The sequence below is a fragment of the Pecten maximus genome, chromosome 12 (assembly GCF_902652985.1).
Source record: "Pecten maximus chromosome 12, xPecMax1.1, whole genome shotgun sequence".
NCBI lineage: Eukaryota > Metazoa > Mollusca > Bivalvia > Pectinida > Pectinidae > Pecten > Pecten maximus.
Genome location: NC_047026.1, coordinates 17,818,507 through 17,832,508, shown reverse-complemented (window position 1 = coordinate 17,832,508; position 14,002 = coordinate 17,818,507). Strand labels below are relative to the sequence as shown.

The following is a 14,002-nucleotide window of genomic DNA, read 5'->3' as shown; positions in this document are numbered from 1 at the left end:
GTACCATCAGTCATTCCATCCCCTCCGTTAACGTTTGGTTGTGTACCATCAGTCATTCCACCTGCTCCGTTAACGTTTGGTTGTGTACCATCAGTCATTCCATCCCCTCCGTTAACGTTTGGTTGTGTACCATCAGTCATTCCACCCCCTCCGTTAACGTTTGGTTGTGTACCATCAGTCATTCCATCCCCTCCGTTAACGTTTGGTTGTGTACCATCAGTCATTCCATCCCCTCCGTTAACGTTTGGTTGTGTACCATCAGTCATTCCATCCCCTCCGTTAACGTTTGGTTGTGTACCATCAGTCAGTCCACCCGCTCCGTTAATGTTTAGTTCTGTACCATCAGTCATTCCACCCCCTCCGTTAACGTTTGGTTGTACACCATCAATCATTCCACCCCCTCCGTTAACGTTTGGTTGTACACCATCAATCATTCCACCCCTCCGTTAACGTTTGGTTGTACACCATCAATCATTCCACCCCCTCCGTTAACGTTTGGTTCTATTCCATCAATTATTCCACCCCTCCGTTAACGTTTGGTTCTATGCTGTCATTTGGTCCACCCACTCCGTTAACATTTTGTACTATGTTATCAGTCATTTCATCCCCTCCGTTAAGTTTTAGTTTTATAATCTCCTCTGTTGACATAAGTACATGAACAATAGCTATACATATGTTGTATGGACCATATAATAACGGCACTCTACTCACGTGATAAGATAGACAACACATTTCTTCCGCTGTTCTGTTGAACACACATTCCAGCCATCATGTGTGCCACCAAAGACAGTTTTTACCGGACAAAATATTTGAAGATTATTCAGGTTTCTGAAAGAAGTTTATAAAAAATAAATCAACGTTGGTTTTAAAACGGCTGTTTTTCATACATTTACCCGTGCGCTGTGATAACGTATGGCATCACAAACTAAATAAAACGCACGTGATCCAATCCTATTAAGTATGTAGTTAAGAGATATGACAGTTAATGAGCTCACCTCTTGTATAGTTCTTCCAATCTGGGCAAAGCCAGCAACTCCAGCTGAGATCTCTCTGGAATCATAACAATCTGTGGAGTAGAAAGAGTACACAATGCAAAGGCACCTAAAGATAAAACTTCCGAATTGTACTGATAAACCAGCTATATTACAGTATAATGGTATTATAGATTGACTGGCATGGTCATTATTTGTTGTTGTTGTTGCTGCTGCTGCTAAATTTCACGTGACTTAAAACAACGTAATACATGGTGATTTTTTAGTCTTTAATAAAAGACAAAATGCAAACTTGGTAATAAGCCAAATTTATTCTATAAATAATCTGGTTAAGCTATTTTTTTAAACTAAGTTTTATTACAAGCATGGCCAAATTTTACTATAATGGTAATTTACACACCTGACCAAGTTTACTTTAGTGATAACTTACACACTTGGCCAAGTTAACTATAGTGATAATTAACAAACACGGTCAAGTTAAATATAGTGATAATTAACAAACACGGCCAAGTTAACTATAGTGATAACTAACAAACACGGCCAAGTTTACTATAGTGATAATTTACAAACACGGCCAAGTTTACTATAGTGATAATTTACAAACACGGCCAAGTTTACTATAGTGATAATTAACAAACACGGCCAAGTTTACTATAGTGATAATTTACAAACACGGCCAAGTTTACTATAGTGATAATTTACAAACACGGCCAAGTTTATTATAGTGATAATTTACAAACACGGCCAAGTTTACTATAGTGATAATTAACAAACACGGCCAAGTTTACTATAGTGATAATTTACAAACACGGCCAAGTTTACTATAGTGACAATTAACAAACACGGCCAAGTTTACTATAGTGATAATTTACAAACACGGCCAAGTTTACTATAGTGACAATTAACAAACACGGCCAAGTTTACTATAGTGATAATTTACAAACACGGCCAAGTTTACTATAGTGATAATTAACAAACACGGCCAAGTTTACTATAGTGATAATTAACAAACACGGCCAAGTTTACTATAGTGATAATTAACAAACACGGCCAAGTTTACTATAGTGATAATTAACAAACACGGCCAAGTTTACTATAGTGATAATTAACAAACACGGCCAAGTTTACTATAGTGATAATTAACAAACACGGCCAAGTTTACTATAGTGACAATTAACAAACACGGCCAAGTTTACTATAGTGATAATTTATAAACACGGCCAAGTTTACTATAGTGATAATTAACAAACACGGCCAAGTTTACTATAGTGATAATTAACAAACACGGCCAAGTTTACTATAGTGATAATTAACAAACACGGCCAAGTTTACTATAGTGATAATTTACACATCTGGCCAAGTTTACTATAGTAATAATTTACACACCTGGCCAAGTTTACTATAGTGATAATTTACAAACACGGCCAAGTTTACTATAGTGATAATTAACAAACACGGCCAAGTTTACTATAGTAATAATTTACACATCTGGCCAAGTTTACTATAGTAATAATTTACACACCTGGCCAAGTTTACTATAGTGATAATTTACACACCTGGCCAAGTTTACTATAGTGATAATTTACAAACACGGCCAAGTTTACTATAGTGATAATTAACAAACACGGCCAAGTTTACTATAGTAATAATTTACACATCTGGCCAAGTTTACTATAGTAATAATTTACACACCTGGCCAAGTTTACTATAGTGATAATTTACCAAAAGGACGAAGAATAGTATAGTGGTAAATTGACAAATCTGTCATTTTTAATTATTAAAATCTCGGTAATTTATTCATGTTTAGGGGTTGAACTGGGCTGTTGGGGTGTTAAAGTGATCACTGGCCTCTGGGTCAAATCAAGACAAAACATGTTGCGAGGTTTATCTTCGTGTGTCGACGCATCCCAGGTAGTATCCCATTTCTTTTCAAACAGGGGCCGTGGCATTGTTTTTTTCCTATGACATCGTTCATGATAAAAGTCGATTAACAATTGTAAAGAAATTGGAGAAAGAAAAATAATATTATTCTACGGCCATCGGATTACAGTTTAAATTCCGTTTTTTCCCCTTTGGTAATGCCTTTATTTTTTTTTTCAATTCAAGTTTAGATATTATGCATTTGTTATTCGATGTTTTTAAAGGTAACTGTCTTAATAATATGCTTGCATGCCAAGCCCTTGTTGAGTTTGGACAATTAATTGGATTAATCGACCTTGACAAATCTGTGTCAATCACATACAGAAGGCGACCCCTTTAATAGAAATATCCATAATAGGCGAACGACACATTAAGGACATAATCCAAACAAATTGATGTGTTTACAGCAATCAGTCACGTTTAAGATTTTTAAGAATTTACATTCAGTACTTTATTTTATTTTTCGAATTCTAAATACATGCTCATCATAATATCTTACGCAGTAAAAAGGTAGGGAAAGGTGGGGTGCAACAATATCAATTCTGTATTTTGTTTTAAATTATGATTTTTTATTTGAGAAAACAAAATATGAACATGTTGATAATAACATGTCAGATATCAGATATTCAAAGCAGGAAGCTACAATTTTAATACATTAGGAATAAAAGATAAAAATGTGATTGATTTTGAGTGAGAACATACATTACTTTCTACTGCAGTCTATTGGTATGTGCTAAAAACATCTCCAATCAGTATAAATAAATTCCGCAAAAAATAGTAATAAGGAGTTTTGTGTAGAGTAATTAAAATTGATTACCTGGCTGTGTAATTTTTAAACGAAAAACGAATATAGAGGAAAATCCGTTTTGCATTAAAATATTGTCAAGTGAACAGATATAAAATGTTACTTGGTTCCATATGTACACAGGGACTGATACCTACACTAATAATCAATTAAAGTGAAATTTCCACTTTTAAAATGACCACCACGTCCCCTGATAACCGCAAATATCAAATGTTCTCACAACTGCTGAATCATGTTTTTGACAAGAACGCTACTTGGTAGATTTATGTTGGTTTGCACATTGAACCACCTATTCTGGAATGCAATATGGCTTCCTCGTCCAAAAATTTGATTGGCCATATTAGTGTTGGTCTACATTGTAGATCTAGTTGTCCAAGTCGACCATACCGAATACATGGAAAATGACGGTTAGTCGCAAAATCTACATAACTTGAGGTTTGTCTTAAACACTTCTGACTTTTGGATTCAAAGGCTTACTGGTTTCTAAATGCATGTAGTATCCTAAATAGCATATGATACTGGCTATGTGGACACATACACCATGGTTCTCTGTCCAGTAGCAACAATAATACTTTATGGGATTAATGATGTCGGAGTTGCCATGCTGTGTTTTACATTGCTCTTGTGCCTCGAGTGGATCTGACATCGTTCAATGTCAGGATATCATAGTCACCATCATCACTGAGGTGCTCACCGATCTAGCCAGCTGCAAGTGATATTTGGAATGTACTACAGCAGATTGTCCGAAAGTAGTCCATGTCTAAATTTAGAAAGTCACAATTATCCACAGTTGCATCTAGTTTGACGAACAGTGACTTGGAATTTCTGTCAAGATCTGGCTCATATTTCACACACTGAGCTAGGGTGTTGTGAACACTTACTGCGTATACGGCGCTTTCATTTGTCAGCAAGTACTCTATTCTTTGTGTCTCGCTCTGGTGTTCTAACATATATGGGTCCTCGGATTCCATTCGAACAGGCTGTTGTCTAACGAGTGCCTCGGTGGCATCAATGAAATAGTTTGAGCCAAGTTTTGAAAAACAGCCATTACTTGGAGCGTCCGTAATCTGACACCGCAACCCATATGGATTTAGTTATGGATATATCAATTTTAGCTTGCAGGTCGTCATGTTGAATTTGCCCAGGTTTTATATAAGACGGCATCTTTGTTGTCAAACCACGTGATTCCAAATCTGGCAAAACATCCCTTAACCAGCTATTCTCGTGGTTTGGAGAATAAATACCGGTGTCAATAGAATACAAACAATGTGGAATAATTTCTAGAAACTGTTCTTGTCCAACCTGTCAAAGCTTTATAATCTGCATCGTCTAGAGAAGAGAAACGCAGACTAAAGGAAGACTCGTACTTTTTTATGTTTCTAGCAGATTTATTGGTTTTATTGTCTCCCCTTAGGATGACTTTACAACCCGCACCTACACACTTATCTCTCATTATGAGAACGGTACTGTATTAGGTAGTTAAAGAGTTCGTCAATGGGGATTTTATAAATAGGATAGAAGCGCTTTAATAATATAATGTTTCAAATCATAGACATAGAAGATATTCTAATTGTAAAAAAAATATCAAAAGGTAATGGCAAATGAACAATGAGATAAATGTATATGGGATATATTGGTTGTTTAGTCACTATCGGTTATGTAATATATCGTATTCAACGTCCTAGTTATAATTAACAGCAATGGTCTTTTAAAGACGTGGCCTCCATGTGTCGACATTACTTGTATGCGTGCTACGGGTTGTTCTATATAAGGAAAGGCACCTGGAGTGACGCACATCAAAGCCACAAATTAACACTTTGTACTAATGGTAAAGCTTTGATCTTAAGGCATGGTTAGGGTAAGTAATAAAGCTGTCTATACGCCAGATAATTTTGAATGAACTGAATATGGAAGACAATCAAAAATGTCATTTATTCCCCAAAAAATTGACGATTTTTTTTTCACAAAAGGCTGAAGAAATAAATATTATCGTCGGTATACTTACTGATTTAGCATTTTGGTATTTAGTTTATGGTTCAAAACTTTCGTATTTCGTTAAAATTTTCATTTAAAGATACACATGAAGCGATAAAAAACGTGAAAGATGTATGTGTTTTTCATGATAAAATACTGGGATATCTTCACGATAGAGTTACCAAAGATACACGAGAATATGTGAATAGACATTCGTTAATTAAGGTTTATTCGTGTCGCTTCGGTGGCTTCACTTGTATTTACTTTGAGACGTAAAACGAGATTGTAATACAATAAACAGGTCGTTTTTTGCATTCGGAACACCTTGAGGCATTTGCTTTTACAATTACGTGTTTCAGGGACAATACCCGATGAGTTCAGGATGATCTTGTTTTCTACTAAACTATACATGTTGTCTACCTGTGGATTTGATTACAATCGTGTTCACTTCACGCCTAAGTGTAACTATATATTACTCACTAGTTTACTTTTTCTGATGAAGGTGATAGAGTACATTCATTGAAACGTGACGAACCAAACCCATAACCGGATGAGATATACAAGATACATATATAAGAACGCCCATTCACATACACATTTACCCCCAGTCTCACCACCCCACCCTATCAGCTATCAAGTTTATATCTATACCATAGTAAAACGGATGGAAATAACTCTCTGAAAGATATGACTTACCCGTGCGTGGATAAACTAACTGAAGACACTGTATCATAACCTATGCGAACCATACCCTTTAAATATATCAGTAACAGAAACAGTACATGGCGAATCATTAATCCTTCATTTAAGGATGACTAATTGCCCTGTGTCATAATGACCGTTAAGTCGGAGTAGCAACTACCATTGTCGTAAATTCACGGCCAGGAGTCAGGACCCAAAGCCTTTCTGGCAGGGTCAAACGCTCAATTAAAGGCCAAAAAGAGGCAATGTCAAGAGATATATCAGAAAGAAGAATGTTTAAAAAGAATAGAAGACATCCGCTATTTGCAAGCACGCAATGGGGGCTGGCAGCAGGTATATTTTTACGCCCTACCGACAAAGCAGTATTATTTTTACATGTCGGAGTTCAGCGCAAAGGTTTGCAATAATTCACAAAAGGTACGGGATATAAAAATGTTTACATAATGTCAGCTGGGTATAGAGGCTGCTATTGTAGGCTTACTAAGGAACTCCATAGCAACATCGTCTCTCCTTCTACTTACTAAGGAACTCCACAGCAACATCGTCACTCCTTCTACTTACTAAGGAACTCCATAGCAACATCGTCTCTCCTTCTACTTGCGTACTTCTTGCTTTGGTAGCTTATCCTTATATGATCCCCATACATATATTTGGAACATATTTGTTCACACCGATGATTTAAAACACTTCGGATTCTTCAGATTTGCGTAAGTAAAAAAATGTCGGATTTTATCCAAGGCATTGTTACATTTTATCCTGATGCTATTTCTATTTTGCTAGATAATGTCTAACTTTCATGCATGAGATAATCTTATTATTCTCAAAATGTCGGGAAGAAGCATTCGGCCTTTGCTATATTTTTTTCTATGAAATAATAATTTGATGTTACTTATCTTTGGGTATTATATTTTTTGATCCATGATAAGTTTATCACTAAATGTACTTAGAGAAGGTATTAATCAACAGTGATTATTTGATCTTCAGAGGGGATATCAACAGGGGAGATAATCCAGAACAGGACGGGTCAGTAGTACCACACTATCCTTTTACACAGGCAGAGGTATAGTGAATGGGGTCACGTGAGTTTGCTTACATTCCCGTAATCAAGAGTGATAAATATTTGTATAGTCGGTTTATGATATATTTGTTATAGATTGTTTCGACGTTGTTTTGAAATAAATAACGTTTACATTTTTTTTCAACCCCAGAACTGGACGCAATATAGTGAACAGAAACGCGCCCCTATAATGAAAACAGGAGTAAATTTTAACTAATTATTCACGAAGACCACTTGCTAGAAAGCTTTTAAATAATATTAACAAACTAATGTGACGTTTGTTTAAAAGCAAAACAATTTTAACAGTACCAAACTAATACGTCCTCGTGTTTACACACTCACTTGTATAGCAGTACAGATGGACATCAAGTGTTATCGTAGGCATTATTGTCCATTTCAGGCACGCGAGTCTACCTGTACAGATCAGAGTTAAGCTGGTATTAAACTGTTGGACACGTCGCCATCAACCCATACATAATGTGTAACATGCTGACATAAGTCACCGATGAAATAATTTCTTAAATGAAAAAAACACACACAATGTGGTTCTTTGTTTATTTGCATACCTCTTATTAATTGCACTTGCACATAAGTGAATATTACACCTTAATGAAGAGGGTAACATCTAAAATCGGGGTGATTCGGGGGAAATGTACCATTTAAGACAAGTGTTTTAACTTTGCTTTAAATATTCTGAAAAAATCTTGGATCATTCTATCGAAACATTTCCTGAAATACAGGTTTATGTATATATATATATATATTGTTGTGTAACTGTTCCATGTTCTATGTCTATATGTGATCGTATGTAATTTACATGTGTTTTGATAAAGGGGCAGATTGCCTCGAAAATTCGACAATTAACTTGTCTGTACTGTCGTTATTACTACTTGACATATATATACAATGTATATATATATATATATATATATATATATATATATATATATTTGAGTTTGATTTCATCGTAAAAGCTGGTACTACGCGGCGATCGATATCTAGGAGAAAAAAAAGATATGAAGGTGATCAATGTCCAGTCAGTAAAAGACACAGAAAAGTCACCTATTAGCAAATTTATGGTGAGATATATTTTCATAATCAACCTGGATTACATTTCCTCACAATTCAACTGTATTCTTAGCATGCATTATAAACACACAGCTACGAAACATACACTCAATAGCGGTTTCGTATCCCTTGCATAATGTAGCTTCTGTTGTTCTTTTGTGTCTCCGTGGATTATTCCTTCAGCAAAGACCATTAATCTAGGGTTAATTGCATTCAATTGTATGAAAACGCCATATTATAATACATGTATTGGATAATACAACATACATTATGCATGACCATTACCTTATTCAAATCATTCTAGCCGCAGAATATCTATGCGTGTGACTATTGTTAGTAACGCACAATGAATGTTGATTTTACACCTTACAATGCACATTCTCCCAATTCATTGACAAGCCAAAGGTGTTTTATCAATATTTGTCAAAATTACATAATCACACTCTTATTGGATAGTATTGCAGATCACAAATAATTTAAATCGCTTAAGGTCCGGTTTCGACATTTTATGTATTTTAGAAAAAATATGACATATTAAAGTTTAAATGTGTCCTTTTAATAGGTCAGGCTAGTGGGAATTTCCCCTTATTCTAGTGGTAGAATTTGGAGAGTATAAGTCACCTAACTAGCTCAGACTAGTGGAATTTACCTTTAGCATAGTGGTAGATATGTCCACTTGGGTAGGGCGAATTCGCCAGTTTAAAATATCAAGCATGGATCTTATCTTGTCATAACTCTTTCAATTAACACTAAGATGTTTTAGTGATCCTAGAGACCAAAATGTGGCACAATGGACAATATTTAAACGTACTGAAAATAACAATGAACACAAACACAATCGCTTTAATGTCCAGTGATAACATTAGCGTAAAGTGTACCGTAACCACTGAATTGTAGCGGAAAACTTCCCGTGTTCAGGGTTCTGGGTGGTCGGGTGACACAGCGGCAACATACTTGCTTTTCGCCTTGGCGGCCGGGGTCTGATTGCCCGATCGGAGGTGAAAAGGTATGGGGTCACCTGCCTGGCCACGTGGGGTTTCCCCGGGTTCTCCAGTTTCCTCCCGCAGTAAGACCCCTAGCGAGCTTCCGTCCAAACCAACAAGAGTGATTGATATATGTTGGTATAACTTGTTTCGCAATTGTTGTAAAATAAACAAGAGGCTCAATGTCCTTAACGATTATCTGACTCTCATCGAAGTTTGCAATTTGGCTTTAGATATAATATATGTTAAACAAGAACTTTGAACAATAGGTAAAACATTGACACATTAAGATATTGAAATGATCTAAATATACTGCTTGTCTTATAAGCAATATTGTATAGACCTTTTTTGTGTTTTGAAATTTAAAGCCAGGTCACTGATGCTCAGAGTCTCGGGTTCGATCCCTAGCGGAACAATGATTAAGATTTTAAAGCAAAACAAAATCACCGAAGTCCCCATTTTTGTGGCCCGATCCCTTTGACAACCCCAGGGGTCACGCTGGCCACATATAAAATATGATTGCCCTCCCGCAAGGATTTTTCACGCCAAATTTGGTTGTAATCTACTAAAGGTTTAGCTTTTTGAAAGTAAAAGTTTTTAACGGCGCAAGGCGGACGACGGAAGGTGGAATGAGCCCGACGGCTATAGGGCATCCGTATATCTTGTGACCTTTGGCGATCCTCCAGTGTAACAAATGTATAGCCAGGGATCAAACCCGGCACATATGCTGTACACATATAATGTTATATAAACTATGATTTTTAACAGTTTTACGTCCGCTCCACTACCCTCTAGTCCAAGATTACCATGGCGACACACGCAGTATTTATAGTATTGATTGGGTCGATTACTGGTGACGAAGTAGCTATATTGACGTGCTTAATATTCCTGACATGGCTTCGTTTCACGTTCCCTCTGTCATGTTACATGAAATAACGAAACTACCATACAATTAAAAAGAGATTGAACAGATCGATATGTGTGTCGTTTACATATATTTTAGACAATTTGAATACAATCCCCGATGTAAAATGCAGACGACTGGGGGAGTCCAATTAAATTGACTAATATCATGGAGTAGCAATGATTGCTTCCACAGTATATTTCAGTGTATATTACAACATACAATCCTGTAATTAAAATATTATATATATATATAATGTTGTACATACAGTTTCCATTTAGGAAGATATATATCGCAACTAGGTATCAAAGGTGAGAAAAATGTTTTACCGAGTCGTCAACCATCTGTACTTGTCCAAACGTCTCAGGGATCGCGTTAAACTCCCATATGGCCTTAATGCCAGACTCGTCGACATTGGATGGGGCGATCTCGTGTTCATTTTCAAATGAGTGAAATGTCCAAATCAACAGCAGAATAAAACACACTAACAAAACGTTCTTCTTCCGGACGGTAATTGTACTGTGTCTGTCAATAAAAAGATAAAAGTCAGTCGCCATTGCTGTACACAGTTTTAATGTTATCGGCCTTTAATAACCAGTATCCGGAAATTGCCCTGTATAGTGGGTAGGTCGATCTATAGCGATTCCTTGTGATAACATAATATATGTGCCTCTAATGAATTACGATTTGGATTAAATGGCTCGTCATGCTGTATATACACATAGCTTACCTGAGGGGAGGAAATAAATGACATTGTCAAATGTTTATTTTGTTAAGAGTAAAGTAACATGGTTACTATCCTGTATATAATTGCACGATTGTCGCCTGTAATGCTAAATTGTTAAAGTTGTTTGAGTTTTATCTTTTATTTTCTCACCTATGTTTCTTAATCATTTATGGATTTTAACAACATGTAATACATACATCCGAATCCAGTAATAAGATTCAGTAATCAGCAAAATAACATAGAAATAACATGGAAAACGAGTATATGAATGTAAAGTATATTTTTACTATGTTTTTATATGTTGTATAAAGATTCATGCTCATTCTTTAATTAATTATTTCATCAATAAACGACTTGTGACCTTTCAACATGAATTTATGACCACCAACACTTACCAAACTCGATGTTTTGTTACTATATGCTGTGAACATGGGAATATGAACTAAATATTTTGAGAAGTTCACTCAATATCTTGTATAGGTAGTGAAAACATTTACTCAGGTCCGTCAATAATTTAGATTCTACCAGGAATAACACTATATCGACAGGTACTTAATTTTCATATTGCATATTATTATTTTTCATATTTCATGTTACATATAAAACGTTTTTGCAAATGGTAGAATCGCATTACATGTATATTAATCTTTTTAACAGGATTTTTATATTTTAGCATTGTGACGTCACAATGGTTATGACATTATAAACGCAATGTTGAACAGTGTATCTAAAGTTAGAACGACAAGGTTAATATCGCAAAATATTAGAGTCATTGTTATCATGTTTCAACAAATTAGAATTTAAGAAAGACGGACCATATTTAATGAAATAGTACTAATAGTGAATATCCTCCACGAAAGTATTTCCTGTTTGTGATGAATTAATTTATAGTTATATACACAACATGCAGAAATCTTAATGATCAATGACGAATTTAATTAATCTGTGAACAAACATCAGGTTGAGTTTAAACTGACATTGTGTGTTGATTCTCCGAGAGCAAACATATCTTTATCGGTGAATTACTGGATCAGAGGTTTATTACCCCAACTATTGACCATACTAAACAATATCATTCTCTGATCAAAGGCGAATAGCTCAACATTACCGCGGAGAATATATGATCAATATACAACAAGAAAAAAGAAGATACCGGTATGCATATATCGTTCTGTTTACTACCATTTAACCCAATCACGATCCATTTTATACAAAAACAAAGTGACAATATGATGCTTACCTTTGTGTTAATAACGTTCTCATGGTTACTGCTTGTTGCTGCCAGTTACATTAATCCTTTGAAAACCAATTATATATATATTGGATTGAGACATTCATTTTATGCTGAACTGTGTGTGAGTCGCCGATTAACATTTTGCCTGTATTGCCAGGTATTTGAATGCTTGTAAGCTTTTGAAACGTGTGACGCTTTGTATTATATGGTCTTTACAAAACATATCTCTGAATTATGAGGCATTATCTATTTTGTTAATTGGAGCTCACACTTTTGGCTGAATGTGTACACACAAAACATTCTGTCAGTGAAATAGATAATACTGTCATCGTGTGTAAGGTGTTAACACTTTAAACACTGTTCAGTATTACAAACTTATAAATAACATCTTCATTATATATTTAATCCAAAATGTAACCGACCAAAATAAAAATATATGCACATATAATAAGAATTCAAAGTTGTAAGAATCGAATCGACAACTGAAAATGCATTAGTCAAATATGTGTAAATGAAATCGGATGTTACAGTTTTCAATTAAAACATCGTCAAGCTGACATATATGCTATCGTTCTCATTGTTTATGCTTATAACTTCAGACTATAAATGGATTTAAAGAAACACATACGACTTATTGATCAAATGTAAACTTTAAAAAGATCTCTGATTTTATTTAACAGGCCTTTATTTTCGCCATCCATGGTCTGTTGACGTTTACCGTTTAAACCCTAATGTTAAAGAATAGTACAGACATTTTTGTTACCTGAAAAATACATGTCAATCATCAAGAATAGAATATTATCCAGCGTTTTTGTTTTTTCTATTATTATCATTATAAAATCAAAATAATAGGATATATCTGAGTAATTCTTAAATTGAATGATATCGCTAAAGTTCGACAAACAAAATTAAAGAAAATGCATCAATAGTTCACTTGTAGGTTAACCTGCTATACTACACTACATACTCAAGGCCTTGTATATTAGCTTGCGCCATAATGTTGGCAATGTTTGAAAAAAGGATATTAATGCTGCTGAAATAGGTTATCATATATAGTGTGTGGCTTTTGTACAATCCCTTGATTGTAGGCGGTAGTCACTGCTGATTGTTAAACCTGCTTGTCACGGTTAATTCGATTGAATGATGACACTCATCAATTATTGAAATGTGTTAATATCTTATTTTGTACAATCTGGAGTGTTGCGTGTCATATCCAACAGGTAGCATGCCCAGGGGAGCAAAAGGTAAAGTAACATACATGTATATAGTTATAGATTACACATTTTATAGTATAATTACATGTATGTTACATATCTTTGTTACAATTACATGTATGTTACATATCTATGGTACAATTACGTGTATGTTACATATCTATGGTACAATTACATGTATGTTATATATCTTATTGTACAATAACGTGTATGTTACATATCTTTGTTACAATTACATGTATGTTATATATCTTATTGTACAATTACGTGTATGTTACATATCTTTGTTACAATTACATGTATGTTATATATCTTATGGTACAATTACATGTATGTTATATATCTTATAGTACAATAACGTGTATGTTACATATCTTTGTTACAATTACATGTATGTTACATATCTTATTGTACAATTACGT

At 34.8% G+C, this 14,002-nt stretch overlaps 1 protein-coding gene across 2 annotated transcripts in view; it reads right to left on the bottom strand.

Annotated features, from left to right (window-relative positions):
- LOC117339316 overlaps nt 1–14,002 on the bottom strand; it is a 36,374-nt gene that overhangs the window by 17,284 nt on the left and 5,088 nt on the right. Inside the window, exons 2-5 of one of the 2 annotated variants that reach the window (XM_033900844.1) lie at nt 12,373–12,428; nt 10,735–10,930; nt 996–1,066; nt 712–828 (exon numbers count right to left, since the gene is read on the bottom strand). In XM_033900844.1, coding sequence (XP_033756735.1) covers nt 712–828; nt 996–1,066; nt 10,735–10,930; nt 12,373–12,395 — 407 coding nt within the window. In that variant the 5' untranslated portion in view covers nt 12,396–12,428. Of the gene's footprint in view, nt 1–711; nt 829–995; nt 1,067–10,734; nt 11,051–12,372; nt 12,429–14,002 lie in introns of those variants that run through there. The other variant, XM_033900843.1, reaches the window with a different exon arrangement.